This window comes from Oncorhynchus gorbuscha, linkage group LG01 (genome assembly GCF_021184085.1).
Source record: "Oncorhynchus gorbuscha isolate QuinsamMale2020 ecotype Even-year linkage group LG01, OgorEven_v1.0, whole genome shotgun sequence".
Classification (NCBI taxonomy): Eukaryota; Metazoa; Chordata; class Actinopteri; order Salmoniformes; family Salmonidae; genus Oncorhynchus; species Oncorhynchus gorbuscha.
The window spans coordinates 1,289,039-1,307,327 of NC_060173.1; the positions used below are offsets into that span (position 1 = coordinate 1,289,039).

The 18,289-nt window shown below is 40.7% G+C and overlaps 1 protein-coding gene across 1 annotated transcript in view; it reads left to right on the forward strand.

Moving 5' to 3' along the window:
• slc24a1 (solute carrier family 24 member 1) overlaps window positions 1-18,197 on the forward strand; it is a 65,714-nt gene extending 47,517 nt beyond the window's left edge. The window contains exons 8-10 of the mRNA XM_046353305.1: window positions 12,902-12,979; window positions 13,776-13,942; window positions 16,349-18,197. Of these exons, the coding sequence (XP_046209261.1) occupies window positions 12,902-12,979; window positions 13,776-13,942; window positions 16,349-16,598 (495 nt within the window). The 3' untranslated portion in view covers window positions 16,599-18,197. The remainder of the gene's footprint in view (window positions 1-12,901; window positions 12,980-13,775; window positions 13,943-16,348) is intronic.
• Window positions 18,198-18,289: the final 92 nt, after the last annotated feature.

An 18,289-nucleotide genomic window follows, 5' to 3' on the forward strand; every position in this document is an offset into this window, starting at 1 on the left:
TGATATAACTAGTGGACATGATGGAACTAGTGGAACTGATATAACTAGTGGACCTGATATAACTAGTGGACATGATATAACTAATGGACCTGATATAACTAATGGACCTGATATAACTAGTGGACCTGATATAACTAGTGGACCTGATATAACTAGTGGACATGATATAACTAGTGGACATGATATAACTAGTGGACCTGATATAACTAGTGGACATGATGGAACTAGTGGAACTGATATAACTAGTGGACCTGATATAACTAGTGGACATGATATAACTAATGGACCTGATATAACTAATGGACCTGATATAACTAGTGGACATGATATAACTAGTGGACCTGATATAACTAGTGGACATGATGGAACTAGTGGAACTGATATAACTAGTGGACCTGATATAACTAGTGGACATGATATAACTAATGGACCTGATATAACTAATGGACCTGATATAACTAGTGGACCTGATATAACTAGTGGACCTAATATAACTAGTGGACCTGATATAACTAGTGGACCTGATATAACTAGTGGACATGATGGAACTAGTGGAACTGATATAACTAGTGGAACTGATAGACCTGATATAACTAGTGGACATGATATAACTAGTGGACCTGATATAACTAGTGGAACTGATATAACTAGTGGACCTGATATAACTAGTGGACCTGATATAACTAGTGGACCTGATATAACTAGTGGAACTGATATAACTAGTGGAACTGATAGAACTGATAGAGCTAGTGGTACAGATAGAGCTAGTGGTACTGATAGAGCTAGTGGTACTGATAGAGCTAGTGGTACTGATAGAGCTAGTGGTACTGATGGAACTAGTGGACCTGATGGAACTAGTGGAATTGATATAACTAGTGGACCTGATGGAACTAGTGGACCTGATGGAACTAGTGGACCTGATGGAACTAGTGGACCTGATGGAACTAGTGGACCTGATATAACTAGTGGTACTGATATAACTAGTGGACCTGATGGAACTAGTGGACCTGATATAACTAGTGGTACTGATATAACTAGTGGACCTGATGGAACTAGTGGACCTGATATAACTAGTGGACCTGATATAACTAGTGGACCTGATATAACTAGTGGACCTGATATAACTAGTGGACCTGATATAACTAGTGGACCTGATATAACTAGTGGACCTGATAGAACTAGTGGACATGATGGAACTAGTGGACCTGATATAACTAGTGGACCTGATATAACTAGTGGACCTGATAGAACTAGTGGACATGATATAACTAGTGGACCTGATAGAACTAGTGGACATGATGGAACTAGTGGACCTGATAGAACTAGTGGACCTGATATAACTAGTGGACATGATGGAACTAGTGGACCTGATATAACTAGTGGACCTGATATAACTAGTGGACCTGATATAACTAGTGGACCTGATATAACTAGTGGACCTGATGGAACTAGTGGACCTGATGGAACTAGTGGACCTGATATAACTAGTGGAACTGATAGAACTGATATAACTAGTGGACATGATGGAACTAGTGGACCTGATATAACTAGTGGACCTGATATAACTAGTGGACCTGATATAACTAGTGGACCTGATGGAACTAGTGGACCTGATGGAACTAGTGGACCTGATGGAACTGATATAACTAGTGGACATGATGGAACTTGTGGACATGATATAACTAGTGGAACTGATGGAACTAGTGGACCTGATATAACTAGTGGACATGATGGAACTAGTGGACATGATATAACTAGTGGAACTGATGGAACTAGTGGACATGATGGAACTAGTGGAACTGATATAACTAGTGGAACTGATGGAACTAGTGGAACAGATGGAACTAGTGGAACAGATGGAACTAGGTGAACTGGTGGGACTAGTGGAACTGATGGAACTGATAGAACTAGTGGACCTGAGAACTGATGGAACTAGTGGAACTGGTAGAACTGGTGGAACTAGTGGAACTAGTGGAACTGGTAGAACTAGTGGAACTAGTGGAACTGATAGAACTAGTGGAACTGATGGAACTGATGGAACTCGTGGAACTGATAGAACTAGTGGAACTGATGGAAGTTATGGAACTAGTGGAACTGATGGAACTGATAGAACTAGTGGAACTGATGGAACTCGTGGAACTGAAATAACTAGTGGAACTGAAGGAACTGATGGAACTAGTGGAACTGATGGAACTAGTGGAACTGATGGAACTAGTGGAACTGATGGAACTGATGGAACTAGTGGAACTGATGGAACTAGTGGAACTGATGGAACTAGTGGAACTGATGGAAGTTATGGAACTAGTGGACCTGATGGAAGTAGTGGAACTGATAGAACTGATGGAACTAGTGGAATTGATGGAACTGATAGAGCTCGTGGAACTGATAGAACTGATAGAGCTAGTGTAACTGATGGAACTAGTGGAACTGATGGAACTAGTGGAACTGATAGAACTGATGGAACTGATAGAACTGATGGAACTGATAGAGCTAGTGGAACTGATGGAACTAATGGAACTGATGGAACTAGTGGACCTGATAGAACTGCTGGAACTAGTGGAACTAGCAGAACTGATAGAACTAGTGGACATGATAGAACTGATAGAACCAGTGGAACTGATAACTAGTGGACCTGAGAACTGATAGAACTAGTGGAACTGATAGAGCTAGTGGTACTGATAGAACTGATAGAACTAGTGGAACTGATATAACTAGTGGACATGATGGAACTAGTGGACATGATGGAACTAGTGGACATGATGGAACTGATAGAACCAGTGGAACTGATAACTAGTGGACCTGAGAACTGATAGAGCTAGTGGTACTGATAGAACTGATAGAACTAGTGGAACTGATAGAGCTAGTGGTACTGATAGAGCTAGTGGTACTGATAGAGCTAGTGGTACTGATAGAACTGATAGAACTAGTGGAACTGATAGAACTGATATAACTAGTGGAACTGATATAACTAGTGGACCTGATATAACTAGTGGACCTGATGGAACTAGTGGACCTGATATAACTAGTGGACCTGATATAACTAGTGGAACTGATATAACTAGTGGACCTGATATAACTAGTGGACCTGATATAACTAGTGGACCTGATATAACTAGTGGACCTGATATAACTAGTGGAACTGATATAACTAGTGGACCTGATATAACTAGTGGAACTGATATAACTAGTGGACCTGATATAACTAGTGGACCTGATATAACTAGTGGAACTGATATAACTAGTGGACCTGATATAACTAGTGGAACTGATAGAACTGATAGAACTAGTGGAACTGATAGAGCTAGTGGTACTGATAGAGCTAGTGGTACTGATAGAGCTAGTGGTACTGATAGAACTGATAGAACTAGTGGAACTGATAGAGCTAGTGGTACTGATAGAGCTAGTGGTACTGATATAACTAGTGGACCTGATATAACTAGTGGAACTGATATAACTAGTGGACATGATGGAACTGATATAACTAGTGGACCTGATATAACTAGTGGACCTGATATAACTAGTGGACCTGATATAACTAGTGGACCTGATATAACTAGTGGACCTGATATAACTAGTGGACCTGATATAACTAGTGGAACTGATAGAACTGATAGAACTAGTGGAACTGATATAACTAGTGGAACTGATAGAACTGATATAACTAGTGGAACTGATAGAACTGATAGAACTAGTGGACCTGATATAACTAGTGGACCTGATATAACTAGTGGACCTGATATAACTAGTGGACCTGATATAACTAGTGGAACTGATAGAACTGATATAACTAGTGGACCTGATATAACTAGTGGACCTGATATAACTAGTGGACCTGATATAACTAGTGGACCTGATATAACTAGTGGAACTGATAGAACTGATAGAACTAGTGGAACTGATAGAGCTAGTGGTACTGATAGAACTAGTGGTACTGATAGAACTGATAGAACTAGTGGAACTGATAGAGCTAGTGGTACTGATAGAGCTGATATAACTAGTGGAACTGATAGAACTGATATAACTAGTGGACCTGATATAACTAGTGGACCTGATATAACTAGTGGAACTGATATAACTAGTGGACCTGATATAACTAGTGGAACTGATATAACTAGTGGAACTGATATAACTAGTGGACCTGATATAACTAGTGGAACTGATATAACTAGTGGACCTGATATAACTAGTGGACCTGATATAACTAGTGGAACTGATATAACTAGTGGAACTGATATAACTAGTGGACCTGATATAACTAGTGGAACTGATATAACTAGTGGACCTGATATAACTAGTGGAACTGATATAACTAGTGGAACTGATATAACTAGTGGACCTGATATAACTAGTGGAACTGATAGAACTGATAGAGCTAGTGGAACTGATATAACTAGTGGACCTGATATAACTAGTGGACCTGATATAACTAGTGGACCTGATATAACTAGTGGACCTGATGGAACTAGTGGACCTGATGGAACTAGTGGACCTGATATAACTAGTGGAACTGATAGAACTGATATAACTAGTGGACATGATGGAACTAGTGGACCTGATATAACTAGTGGACCTGATATAACTAGTGGACCTGATATAACTAGTGGACCTGATATAACTAGTGGACCTGATGGAACTAGTGGACCTGATGGAACTAGTGGACCTGATGGAACTGATATAACTAGTGGACATGATGGAACTTGTGGACATGATATAACTAGTGGAACTGATGGAACTAGTGGACCTGATATAACTAGTGGACATGATGGAACTAGTGGACATGATATAACTAGTGGAACTGATGGAACTAGTGGACCTGATGGAACTAGTGGAACTGATATAACTAGTGGAACTGATGGAACTAGTGGAACAGATGGAACTAGTGGAACAGATGGAACTAGGTGAACTGGTGGGACTAGTGGAACTGATGGAACTGATAGAACTAGTGGACCTGAGAACTGATGGAACTAGTGGAACTGGTAGAACTGGTGGAACTAGTGGAACTAGTGGAACTGGTAGAACTAGTGGAACTAGTGGAACTGATAGAACTAGTGGAACTGATGGAACTGATGGAACTCGTGGAACTGATAGAACTAGTGGAACTGATGGAAGTTATGGAACTAGTGGAACTGATGGAACTGATAGAACTAGTGGAACTGATGGAACTCGTGGAACTGAAATAACTAGTGGAACTGAAGGAACTGATGGAACTAGTGGAACTGATGGAACTAGTGGAACTGATGGAACTAGTGGAACTGATGGAACTGATGGAACTAGTGGAACTGATGGAACTAGTGGAACTGATGGAACTAGTGGAACTGATGGAAGTTATGGAACTAGTGGACCTGATGGAAGTAGTGGAACTGATAGAACTGATGGAACTAGTGGAATTGATGGAACTGATAGAGCTCGTGGAACTGATAGAACTGATAGAGCTAGTGTAACTGATGGAACTAGTGGAACTGATGGAACTAGTGGAACTGATAGAACTGATGGAACTGATAGAACTGATGGAACTGATAGAGCTAGTGGAACTGATGGAACTAATGGAACTGATGGAACTAGTGGACCTGATAGAACTGCTGGAACTAGTGGAACTAGCAGAACTGATAGAACTAGTGGACATGATAGAACTGATAGAACCAGTGGAACTGATAACTAGTGGACCTGAGAACTGATAGAACTAGTGGAACTGATAGAGCTAGTGGTACTGATAGAGCTAGTGGTACTGATAGAGCTAGTGGTACTGATAGAGCTAGTGGTACTGATAGAACTGATATAACTAGTGGAACTGATAGAGCTAGTGGTACTGATAGAGCTAGTGGTACTGATAGAACTAGTGGACCTGATAGAGCTAGTGGTACTGATAGAGCTAGTGGTACTGATAGAGCTAGTGGTACTGATAGAACTGATAGAACTAGTGGAACTGATAGAGCTAGTGGTACTGATAGAGCTAGTGGTACTGATAGAGCTAGTGGTACTGATAGAACTGATAGAACTAGTGGAACTGATAGAGCTAGTGGTACTGATAGAGCTAGTGGTACTGATATAACTAGTGGACCTGATATAACTAGTGGAACTGATATAACTAGTGGAACTGATATAACTAGTGGACCTGATATAACTAGTGGACCTGATATAACTAGTGGACCTGATATAACTAGTGGACCTGATATAACTAGTGGACCTGATATAACTAGTGGAACTGATAGAGCTAGTGGTACTGACTGATAGAACTAGTGGTACTGATAGAACTGATAGAACTAGTGGAACTGATAGAGCTAGTGGTACTGATAGAGCTAGTGGTACTGATAGAACTAGTGGTACTGATAGAACTGATAGAACTAGTGGAACTGATAGAGCTAGTGGTACTGATAGAGCTAGTGGTACTGATAGAACTAGTGGTACTGATAGAACTGATAGAACTAGTGGAACTGATAGAGCTAGTGGTACTGATAGAGCTAGTGGTACTGATAGAACTAGTGGTACTGATAGAACTGATAGAACTAGTGGAACTGATAGAGCTAGTGGTACTGATAGAGCTAGTGGTACTGATAGAACTAGTGGTACTGATAGAACTGATAGAACTAGTGGAACTGATAGAGCTAGTGGTACTGATAGAGCTAGTGGTACTGATAGAACTAGTGGTACTGATAGAACTGATAGAACTAGTGGAACTGATAAGCTAGTGGTACTGATAGAGCTAGTGGTACTGATAGAACTAGTGGTACTGATAGAACTGATAGAACTAGTGGAACAGATAGAGATACTAGTGGATAGAGCTAGTGGTACTGATAGAACTGATATAACTAGTGGAACTGATAGAACTGATATAACTAGTGGACATGATATAACTAGTGGACCTGATATAACTAGTGGAACTGATATAACTAGTGGACATGATGGAACTAGTGGACCTGATATAACTAGTGGACCTGATATAACTAGTGGACCTGATATAACTAGTGGAACTGATATAACTAGTGGACCTGATATAACTAGTGGAACTGATATAACTAGTGGACATGATGGAACTAGTGGACCTGATATAACTAGTGGACATGATGGAACTAGTGGACCTGATATAACTAGTGGAACTGATATAACTAGTGGAACTGATATAACTAGTGGACCTGATATAACTAGTGGAACTGATATAACTAGTGGAACTGATATAACTAGTGGAACTGATATAACTAGTGGACCTGATATAACTAGTGGAACTGATATAACTAGTGGACCTGATATAACTAGTGGAACTGATAGAACTGATATAACTAGTGGAACTGACTGATATAAACTGATATAACTAGTGGAACTGATATAACTAGTGGACCTGATATAACTAGTGGAACTGATATAACTAGTGGAACTGATATAACTAGTGGAACTGATATAACTAGTGGACCTGATATAACTAGTGGAACTGATATAACTAGTGGAACTGATATAACTAGTGGAACTGATATAACTAGTGGACCTGATATAACTAGTGGAACTGATAGAACTGATATAACTAGTGGAACTGATATAACTAGTGGACCTGATATAACTAGTGGAACTGATATAACTAGTGGAACTGATATAACTAGTGGACCTGATATAACTAGTGGAACTGATATAACTAGTGGAACTGATATAACTAGTGGACCTGATATAACTAGTGGAACTGATATAACTAGTGGACCTGATATAACTAGTGGAACTGATATAACTAGTGGAACTGATATAACTAGTGGAACTGATATAACTAGTGGAACTGATGGAACTAGTGGAACTGATATAACTAGTGGACCTGATATAACTAGTGGAACTGATATAACTAGTGGAACTGATATAACTAGTGGACCTGATATAACTAGTGGACCTGATATAACTAGTGGACCTGATATAACTAGTGGACCTGATATAACTAGTGGACCTGATATAACTAGTGGACCTGATATAACTAGTGGACCTGATATAACTAGTGGAACTGATATAACTAGTGGACCTGATATAACTAGTGGACCTGATATAACTAGTGGACCTGATATAACTAGTGGAACTGATAGAACTGATATAACTAGTGGACCTGATATAACTAGTGGACCTGATATAACTAGTGGACCTGATATAACTAGTGGACCTGATATAACTAGTGGAACTGATATAACTAGTGGAACTGATAGAACTGATAGAGCTAGTGGTACAGATAGAGCTAGTGGTACAGATAGAGCTAGTGGTACTGATAGAGCTAGTGGTACTGATAGAGCTAGTGGTACTGATAGAGCTAGTGGACCTGATAGAACTAGTGGACCTGGACCTGATAGAACTGATAGAACCAGTGAAACTGATAACTAGTGGACCTGATATAACAAGTGGACCTGATATAACTAGTGGACCTGATATAACTAGTGGACCTGATGGAACTAGTGGACCTGATATAACTAGTGGACCTGATATAACTAGTGGACCTGATATAACTAGTGGACCTGATATAACTAGTGGACCTGATGGAACTAGTGGACCTGATATAACTAGTGGACCTGATATAACTAGTGGACCTGATATAACTAGTGGACCTGATATAACTAGTGGACCTGATGGAACTAGTGGAACAGATGGAACTAGTGGAACAGATGGAACTAGGTGAACTGGTGGGACTAGTGGAACTGATGGAACTGATAGAACTAGTGGACCTGAGAACTGATGGAACTAGTGGAACTGGTAGAACTGGTGGAACTAGTGGAACTAGTGGAACTAGTGGAACTGGTAGAACTAGTGGAACTAGTGGAACTGATAGAACTAGTGGAACTGATGGAACTGATGGAACTCGTGGAACTGATAGAACTAGTGGAACTGATGGAAGTTATGGAACTAGTGGAACTGATGGAACTGATAGAACTAGTGGAACTGATGGAACTCGTGGAACTGAAATAACTAGTGGAACTGAAGGAACTGATGGAACTAGTGGAACTGATGGAACTAGTGGAACTGATGGAACTAGTGGAACTGATGGAACTAGTGGAACTGATGGAACTGATGGAACTAGTGGAACTGATGGAACTAGTGGAACTGATGGAAGTTATGGAACTAGTGGACCTGATGGAAGTAGTGGAACTGATAGAACTGATGGAACTAGTGGAATTGATGGAACTGATAGAGCTCGTGGAACTGATAGAACTGATAGAGCTAGTGGAACTGATGGAACTAGTGGAACTGATGGAACTAGTGGAACTGATAGAACTGATGGAACTGATAGAACTGATGGAACTGATAGAGCTAGTGGAACTGATGGAACTAATGGAACTGATGGAACTAGTGGACCTGATAGAACTGCTGGAACTAGTGGAACTAGCAGAACTGATAGAACTAGTGGACCTGATAGAACTGATAGAACCAGTGGAACTGATAACTAGTGGACCTGAGAACTGATAGAACTAGTGGAACTGATAGAGCTAGTGGTACTGATAGAACTGATAGAACTAGTGGAACTGATATAACTAGTGGACATGATGGAACTAGTGGACATGATGGAACTAGTGGACATGATGGAACTAGTGGACATGATATAACTAGTGGACCTGATATAACTAGTGGACCTGATATAACTAGTGGACCTGATATAACTAGTGGAACTGATAGAACTGATATAACTAGTGGACCTGATATAACTAGTGGACCTGATATAACTAGTGGACCTGATATAACTAGTGGACCTGATATAACTAGTGGACCTGATATAACTAGTGGACCTGATGGAACTAGTGGACCTGATATAACTAGTGGACCTGATATAACTAGTGGACCTGATATAACTAGTGGACCTGATATAACTAGTGGACCTGATATAACTAGTGGACCTGATGGAACTAGTGGAACTGATATAACTAGTGGAACTGATATAACTAGTGGAACTGATGGAACTAGGTGAACTGATGGAACTGATGGAACTAGTGGAACTGGTAGAACTGGTGGAACTAGTGGAACTGGTAGAACTAGTGGAACTAGTGGAACTGATAGAACTAGTGGAACTGATAGAACTAGTGGAACTGATAGAACTAGTGGAACTGATGGAAGTTATGGAACTAGTGGAACTGATGGAACTCGTGGAACTGAAGGAACTAGTGGAACTGAAGGAACTGATGGAACTAGTGGAACTGATGGAACTAGTTGAACTGATGGAAGTTATGGAACTAGTGGAACTGATGGAACTCGTGGAACTGAAGGAACTAGTGGAACTGAAGGAACTGATGGAACTAGTGGAACTGATGGAACTAGTTGAACTGATGGAAGTTATGGAACTAGTGGAACTGATGGAACTAGTGGAACTGATGGAAGTTATGGAACTAGTGGACCCGATGGAAGTAGTGGAACTGATAGAACTGATGGAACTAGTGGAATTGATGGAACTGATAGAGCTCGTGGAACTGATAGAACTGATAGAGCTAGTGGAACTGATGGAACTAATGGAACTAGTGGAACTGATGGAACTAGTGGAACTGATGGAACTAGTGGACCTGATGGAACTAGTGGACCTGATAGAACTGCTGGAACTAGTGGAACTAGCGGAACTGATAGAACTAGCGGAACTGATAGAACTAGTGGAACTGATAACTAGTGGACCTGAGAACTGATGGAACTAGTGGAACTGGTAGAACTAGTGGAACTGGTAGAACTAGTGGAACTAGTGGAACTGGTAGAACTAGTGGAACTAGTGGAACTGATAGAACTAGTGGAAATGATGGAACTGATGGAACTAGTGGAACTGATGGAAGTTATGGAACTAGTGGAACTCGTGGAACTGAAAGAACTAGTGGAACTGAAAGAACTAGTGGAACTGATGGAACTCGTGGAACTAGTGGAACTGATGGAAGTTATGGAACTAGTGGAACTGATGGAACTAGTGGAACTGATGGAAGTTATGGAACTAGTGGACCTGATAGAACTGATGGAACTAGTGGAATTGATGGAACTGATAGAGCTCATGGAACTGATAGAACTGATAGAGCTAGTGGAACTGATGGAACTAATGGAACTGATGGAACTAGTGGACCTGATAGAACTGCTGGAACTAGTGGAACTAGCGGAACTGATAGAACTAGCGGAACTGATAGAACTAGTGGAACTGATAGAACTAGCGGAACTGAAAGAACTGATGGAACTGATAGAACTAGTGGACCTGATAGAACTGATAGAACCAGTGGAACTGATAACTAGTGGACCTGAGAACTGATAGAACTAGTGGAACTGATAGAACTGCTGGAACTGATAGAACTGCTGGAACTAGTGGAACTGATAGAACTAGTGGAACTGATAGAACTGATGGAACTGATAGAACTGATAGAACTAGTGGAACTGATAGAACTAGTGGAACTGATAGAACTGATGGAACTGATAGAACTGATAGAACTAGTGGAACTGATGGAACTGATAGAACTGATAGAACTAGTGGAACTGATAGAACTAGTGGAACTGATAGAACTAGTGGAACTAGTGGAACTGATAGAACTAGTGGAACTGATAGAACTAGTGGAACTGATAGAACTAGTGGAACTGATAGAACTAGCGGAACTCCAATTTGTAAGTCGCTCTGGATAAGAGCGTCTGCTAAATGACTTAAATGTAAATGTAAATGTGATAGAACTAGCGGAACTGAAAGAACTAGCGGAACTGAAAGAACTAGTGGAACTGATAGAACTTGTAGAACTGAAAGAACTAGTGGACCTGATGGAACTAGTGGACCTGATGGAACTAGTGGACCTGAGAACTGAAAGAACTAGTGGAACTGATAGAACTTGTAGAACTGAAAGAACTAGTGGACCTGATGGAACTAGTGGACCTGATGGAACTAGTGGACCTGATGGAACTAGTGGACCTGAGAACTGGTGGAACTAGTGGAACTGGTAGAACTAGTGGAACTGATAGAACTAGTGGAACTAGTGGAACTGATAGAACTAGTGGAACTAGTGGAACTGATGGAACTGATGGAACTCGTGGAACTGATGGAACTAGTGGAACTGAAGGAACTGATGGAACTGATGGAACTGATGGAACTGGTGGAACTAGTGGAACTGATGGAACTAGTGGAACTGATGGAAGTTATGGAACTAGTGGACCTGATAGAGCTCGTGGAACTGATAGAACTAGTGGAACTGATAGAGCTAGTGGAACTGATGGAACTGATAGAACTAGTGGACCTGAGAACTGATAGAACTAGTGGAACTGATAGAACTAGTGGAACTGATAGAACTGATAGAACTAGTGGACCTGATAGAACTGATATAACCAGTGGAACTGATAACTAGTGGACCTGAGAACTGATAGAACTACTGGAACTGATAGAACTACTGGAACTGATAGAACTGCTGGAACTGATAGAACTGCTGGAACTAGTGGAACTAGTGGAACTGAAAGAACTAGTGGAACTGAAAGAACTAGCGGAACTGATAGAACTAGTGGAACTGATAGAACTAGTGGAACTGAAAGAACTAGTAGAACTGAAAGAACTAGTAGAACTGAAAGAACTAGTGGACCTGATGGAACTAGTGGACCTGATGGAACTAGTGGACCTGATGGAACTAGTGGACCTGATGAAACTGATAGAACTAGTGGAACTGACAGAACTAGTGGAACTGATAGAACTGGTAGAACTAGTGGGACTGATAGAACTGGTAGAACTAATAGAACTGGTAGAACTAATCGAACTGATAGAACTAATCAAACTGATAGAACTAGTGGAACTGATGGAACTGGTAGAACTGATGGAAGTGACTTACTCAAATTCCTATAATCCTTGCCTGTATTTGATGTTGTCATTTACTGTCCCTGAGTCTATCAAACTGTATGGTGGAAGTATACCTCAGCTCGGCAGTGACAGAAAACATTGCTTTTCTCTATCTGTTCTGCAGATATATAAGAGGTTTTTGTGATCACCTTCCTGGGGTCTATCCTATGGATCGCCATCTTCTCCTACCTCATGGTGTGGTGGGCACATCAGGTAAGTTATACTAACTGCATCCCCAGGCTTTTGTATGAGTCTAATGAACAATAATAGTAGAATAATTAAAGAAGGCTGGTAGAAGAGGTAGTCTTCCTTTTGACACTACCACTACTGAGTCAAATAGAACAAACTATTAGAACCAACATCCAGTGTTACTCTCACTACCTCTACTGAGTCAAATAGAACAAACATCCAGTGTTCCTCTCACTACCGCTACTGAGTCAAATAGAACAAACTATTAGAACAAACATCAAGTGTTACTCTCACTTCCGCTACTGAGTCAAATAGAACAAACTATTAGAACCAACACCCAGTGTTACTCTCACTACCGCTACTGAGTCAAATAGAACAAACTATTAGAACCAACATCCAGTGTTACTCTCACTACCGCTACTGAGTCAAATAGAACAAACTATTAGAACCAACATCCAGTGTTACTCTCACTACCGCTACTGAGTCAAACACTATTAGAACCAACATCCAGTGTTACTCTCACTACCACTACTGAGTCAAATAGAACACTATTAGAACCAACATCCAGTGTTACTCTCACTACCACTACTGAGTCAAATTGAACAAACTATTAGAACCAACACCCAGTGTTACTCACTACAACTACTGAGTCAAATAGAACACTATTAGAACCAACACCCAGTGTTACTCTCACTACCGCTACTGAGTCAAATAGAACACTATTAGAACCAACACCCAGTGTTCCTCTCACTACCACTACTGAGTCAAATATAACAAACTGTTCCTATTAGAACCAAACACGACACCCTGTTTCTGTCAGGTGGGAGAGACCATAGGCATCTCAGAGGAGATCATGGGCCTAACCATCCTAGCTGCAGGAACGTCCATCCCTGACCTCATCACTAGTGTTATTGTGGCCCGTAAAGGACTGGGGGATATGGCTGTGTCCAGTTCTGTGGGCTCCAACATCTTCGACATCACCATGGGGTGAGTGCCATCACCTTCACACTGAAGGATGTTAAACTACACTAAAGCTACCCTTAAGAAAAATCAAGTTTACTTAACTCAAATTAATTTTAAAAGCTAGTTCCTACATCCCAAACTACTTAGTTATAAATTACCATATCTCAATCTGGAATGTCAGACTACAAAGGGCAAGAACAGATTACTCTCGAGCTGGGGATTTTCCCTGCAATCTGGAGCCATAATCATGCTTCATACTATTTTTACAAAATGTATATTTTTATGCATATCTAAGCATACCTCATGAGCTGTCTGTATCTTCCTGACTGGTGGTTCTTTTTTATATAAAGAAACTAAACTCTGCTAATATCTGGGTAAAAGATTGAAAGGAATGTGAGTCTTATTCAGTACATGTAGTTATTGCCCGCTTTCTAAAGTCTATGAACCATTCCAGCAGGAATGCCAGTTAAGATGGTTTGACAAGATAGCTACTCTAACTTGATTGATAACATGAAATGGCTTCTTGGTAGCTACTTATGAGGTTGGGAACCTATCAAGCTAAAGCCAACTTCATAAAATTGCTATGTGGTTAGTGTTATTACAGAGAAGAAGAAAAAATGTAACACAAAAACAGGTCAAATTACATTTTAGTCAACGCTCTTATACAGTGCAATTATGCTCAAGTGCCTTGATCAAGGGCACATCCACATAGTGTTCACATTGTCGGCTAGGGTATTCCAGACAAACCTTTCAGTTCCTGGCCCAACACGCTAACCGCTAGGCTACCGGCTGCCCTATTTGAAGGAGCATGTGCCCCCTAAGGGCATGACGCCACTGCTCTGGATTCAGATGTTAACCAAATGTGTCATTTGGCCTAATAAACACAAAAACTATGTTTTAAGTGAGAAGTAGGAAGGTCTGTTGCAGAAAAAGAAAAATAATTATTGCTTAGTTCACCCATATTTTATTTTGTAAATAACAGTAGTATGCAGTTCCAGTAGTTAGCTACACCGCTACATGGTAAAACAGTAGTGTGTCGTTCCAGTAGTTAGCTACACCGCTGCATGGTAAAACAGTAGTTAGCTACACCAATACATGGTAAAACAGTAGTGTGTAGTTCCAGTAGTTAGCTACACCGCTATATGGTAAAACAGTAGTGTGTTGTTCCAGTAGTTAGCTACACCGCTACATGGTAAAACAGTAGTTAGTTACACCGCTACATGGTAAAACAGTAGTGTGCAGTTCCAGTACTTAGCTACACTGCTACATGGTAAAACAGTAGTGTGTAGTTCCAGTAGTTAGCTACACCGCTACATGGTAAAATAGTAGTGTGTAGTTCCAGTAGTTAGCTACATGGTAAAACAGTAGTGTGTAGTTCCAGTAGTTAGCTACACCGCTACATGGTAAAACAGTAGTTAGCTACACCGCTACATGGTAAAACAGTAGTGTGTAGTTCCAGTAGTTAGCTACACCGCTACATGGTAAAACAGTAGTGTGTCGTTCCAGTAGTTAGCTACACCACTACATGGTAAAACAGTAGTGTGCAGTTCCAGTACTTAGCTACACCGCTACATGGTAAAACAGTAGTGTGTAGTTCCAGTAGTTAGCTACACCGCTACATGGTAAAATAGTAGTGTGTAGTTCCAGTAGTTAGCTACATGGTAAAACAGTAGTGTGTAGTTCCAGTAGTTAGCTACACGGTAAAACAGTAGTTAGCTACACCGCTACATGGTAAAACAGTAGTGTGTCGTTCCAGTAGTTAGCTACACCACTACATGGTAAAACAGTAGTGTGCAGTTCCAGTACTTAGCTACACCACTACATGGTAAAACAGTAGTGTGTAGTTCCAGTAGTTAGCTACACTGCTACATGGTAAAATAGTAGTGTGTAGTTCCAGTAGTTAGCTACATGGTAAAACAGTAGTGTGTAGTTCCAGTAGTTAGCTACACGGTAAAACAGTAGTTAGCTACACCGCTACATGGTAAAACAGTAGTGTGTAGTTCCAGTAGTTAGCTACACCGCTACATGGTAACACAGTAGTGTGTAGTTCCAGTAGTTAGCTACACCGCTACATGGTAAAACAGTAGTGTGTAGTTCAAGTAGTTAGCTACATGGTAAAACAGTAGTGTGTAGTTCAAGTAGTTAGCTACACCACAACATGGTAAAACAGCTGTTAACTACTGAAAACACTACCAACATTTGAATTCAGTTCAACTACCACCAAGCTACTCCAAAATGTATTCACATTCCTAGATGTAGTTCACTAGTCCCCAGAACTATGGGCTAACATCCTGTAACTGGTTCAGGCTCTGAGAAAGAGGCTTAAAGGACTATGGAAAAAGGGGGTTATGAGTCCAATTGATTAAAATTTGTCGACCTAGCTGTACAAGGTAATAATATCTTTCTCTCCCCCCCCACCCCCACCCCCAGCCTGCCAGTCCCGTGGTTATTGTGGTCGTCGTTCCATGGTTTTGCTCCGGTGCCCGTCAGCTCCAATGGTCTGTTCTGTGCCATTGTGTTGCTCTTCCTCATGCTCCTCTTCGTCATCATCAGTATTGCTGTGTGTAAGTGGAGGATGAACAAGATGCTGGGATCTACCATGTTCTTTCTCTATTTTGTCTTCCTGGTGCTGAGTGTTCTGCTAGAGGACAGAGTTATCATCTGTCCTGTGTCCATCTGACACTTTTGTCTTCCTGGTGCTGAGTGTTCTGCTAGAGGACAGAGTTATCATCTGTCCTGTGTCCATCTGACACTTTTGTCTTCCTGGTGCTGAGTGTTCTGCTAGAGGACAGAGTTATCATCTGTCCTGTGTCCATCTGACACTTTTGTCTTCCTGGTGCTGAGTGTTCTGCTAGAGGACAGAGTTATCATTGATGGAATTTATTTGACAATTTGTCAAATACATATGGGCGCTTCAGCCGGTGACACCTCCACAAAATAGTTTGCTTCATAACATGAGATAATTAGTACAATTTCCTAATAAACATTGAGTGCACACACACAAACACACACCCAAACATACACGCACACACACAAATGCATACACACACACACACACACACACACACACACACACACACAGAAACATACACACACCTGCTGGAGGATCAAGTCATTATATGCTCTGTTTCCATCTGAGACTGATTGTGTGAGGCCTCTCTTTTGGGGCTGATTGTGTGAGGCCTCTCTTTTGCATGGTGTCTGACCAGATGAGTCTACAGGCATGGTTCCAAATTAAATAGATACTTCAGTTTAAAGAAAGTCACTAACTAGCATTTGCGAGTAGATACCATAGGCTTCCAGTCATTGCGCTAACACTAGTTAGCGTTGGCTCACGGAACTACCTCTAATTTTCTTCATGTTGGATGCAGAGACATACAGATGGTATGCATGAGTTCATCTGACTCTGAGGAAGTACATAAAGTGCTTCTTTGCCAACATCCAGAAGTATCCCTTCAACATTTTTCATTGGTAGCACTGGTGCTCCCAACTTTAAAATGTTAGGAGCACCACATGAAACTTAGAAGCACCAGAAAACAGGATGTGTTTGATTCAGAGATACAGCCTATATTAGGCTTTTATATGTGTCCTAGAAACTAATAGGTAAAGAAATGTGTTTATTATCAAATGTTGATATTAATACCTGTTATTGACATTACAAAAGTTATTTTTCAAATATTAGGTTTCTGCATTGTGTAAAAGCACAATTTTCCTATTGAGATACATTGAATTGGAAATTGTACACTGTCCCTTTAAACACTTCAGGTTTGTGATGACAACATGTAAGAGATCTGTCATTCATTCATTGCTGTGATCCTTGACCTCCTGAAGAAGATATCCCCTTCCTTTCTTTCTGTGTCCCCAGATGTTCGGATATACTGGTGAAGTTACCAGGTTGTTAGCTAGCCAATGAGGTAACATTACTGAACAAAGTATAAACAAGTGGTTAACGACGCACAAGTAGTTTTAGAATGGCCCAAAACATAATTTCAGAATGTAAAATGTGGTCCCTGAGATCCGCTATAGACAATCCGCTATAGACAAGTTGGTTGTTTCGCAACAAAACCGACTCATGCCCAAATATGGGGCAAAACAGACTGGGTTGACTTAGATTGTTGACAACATGTTAACAATATTTAGTCTCCAATGTTTATTGAAAACATAAATGAAGCTAGCTACCTAGCAAATTTGAGCCATATTACAATAGACACCTCTATTAGAAAACACCTCAAAACAAGATCAAACTAGCTGAACGAGTCACTTACTATTCGCCACGTGGCAGCTTCCGTCATTGTAGCTAGCTGTCTGGCCATCCAGAACCATAACAACACATTAAGCTATTCACTTTATTGTACAGTAGAAGATGTTTTA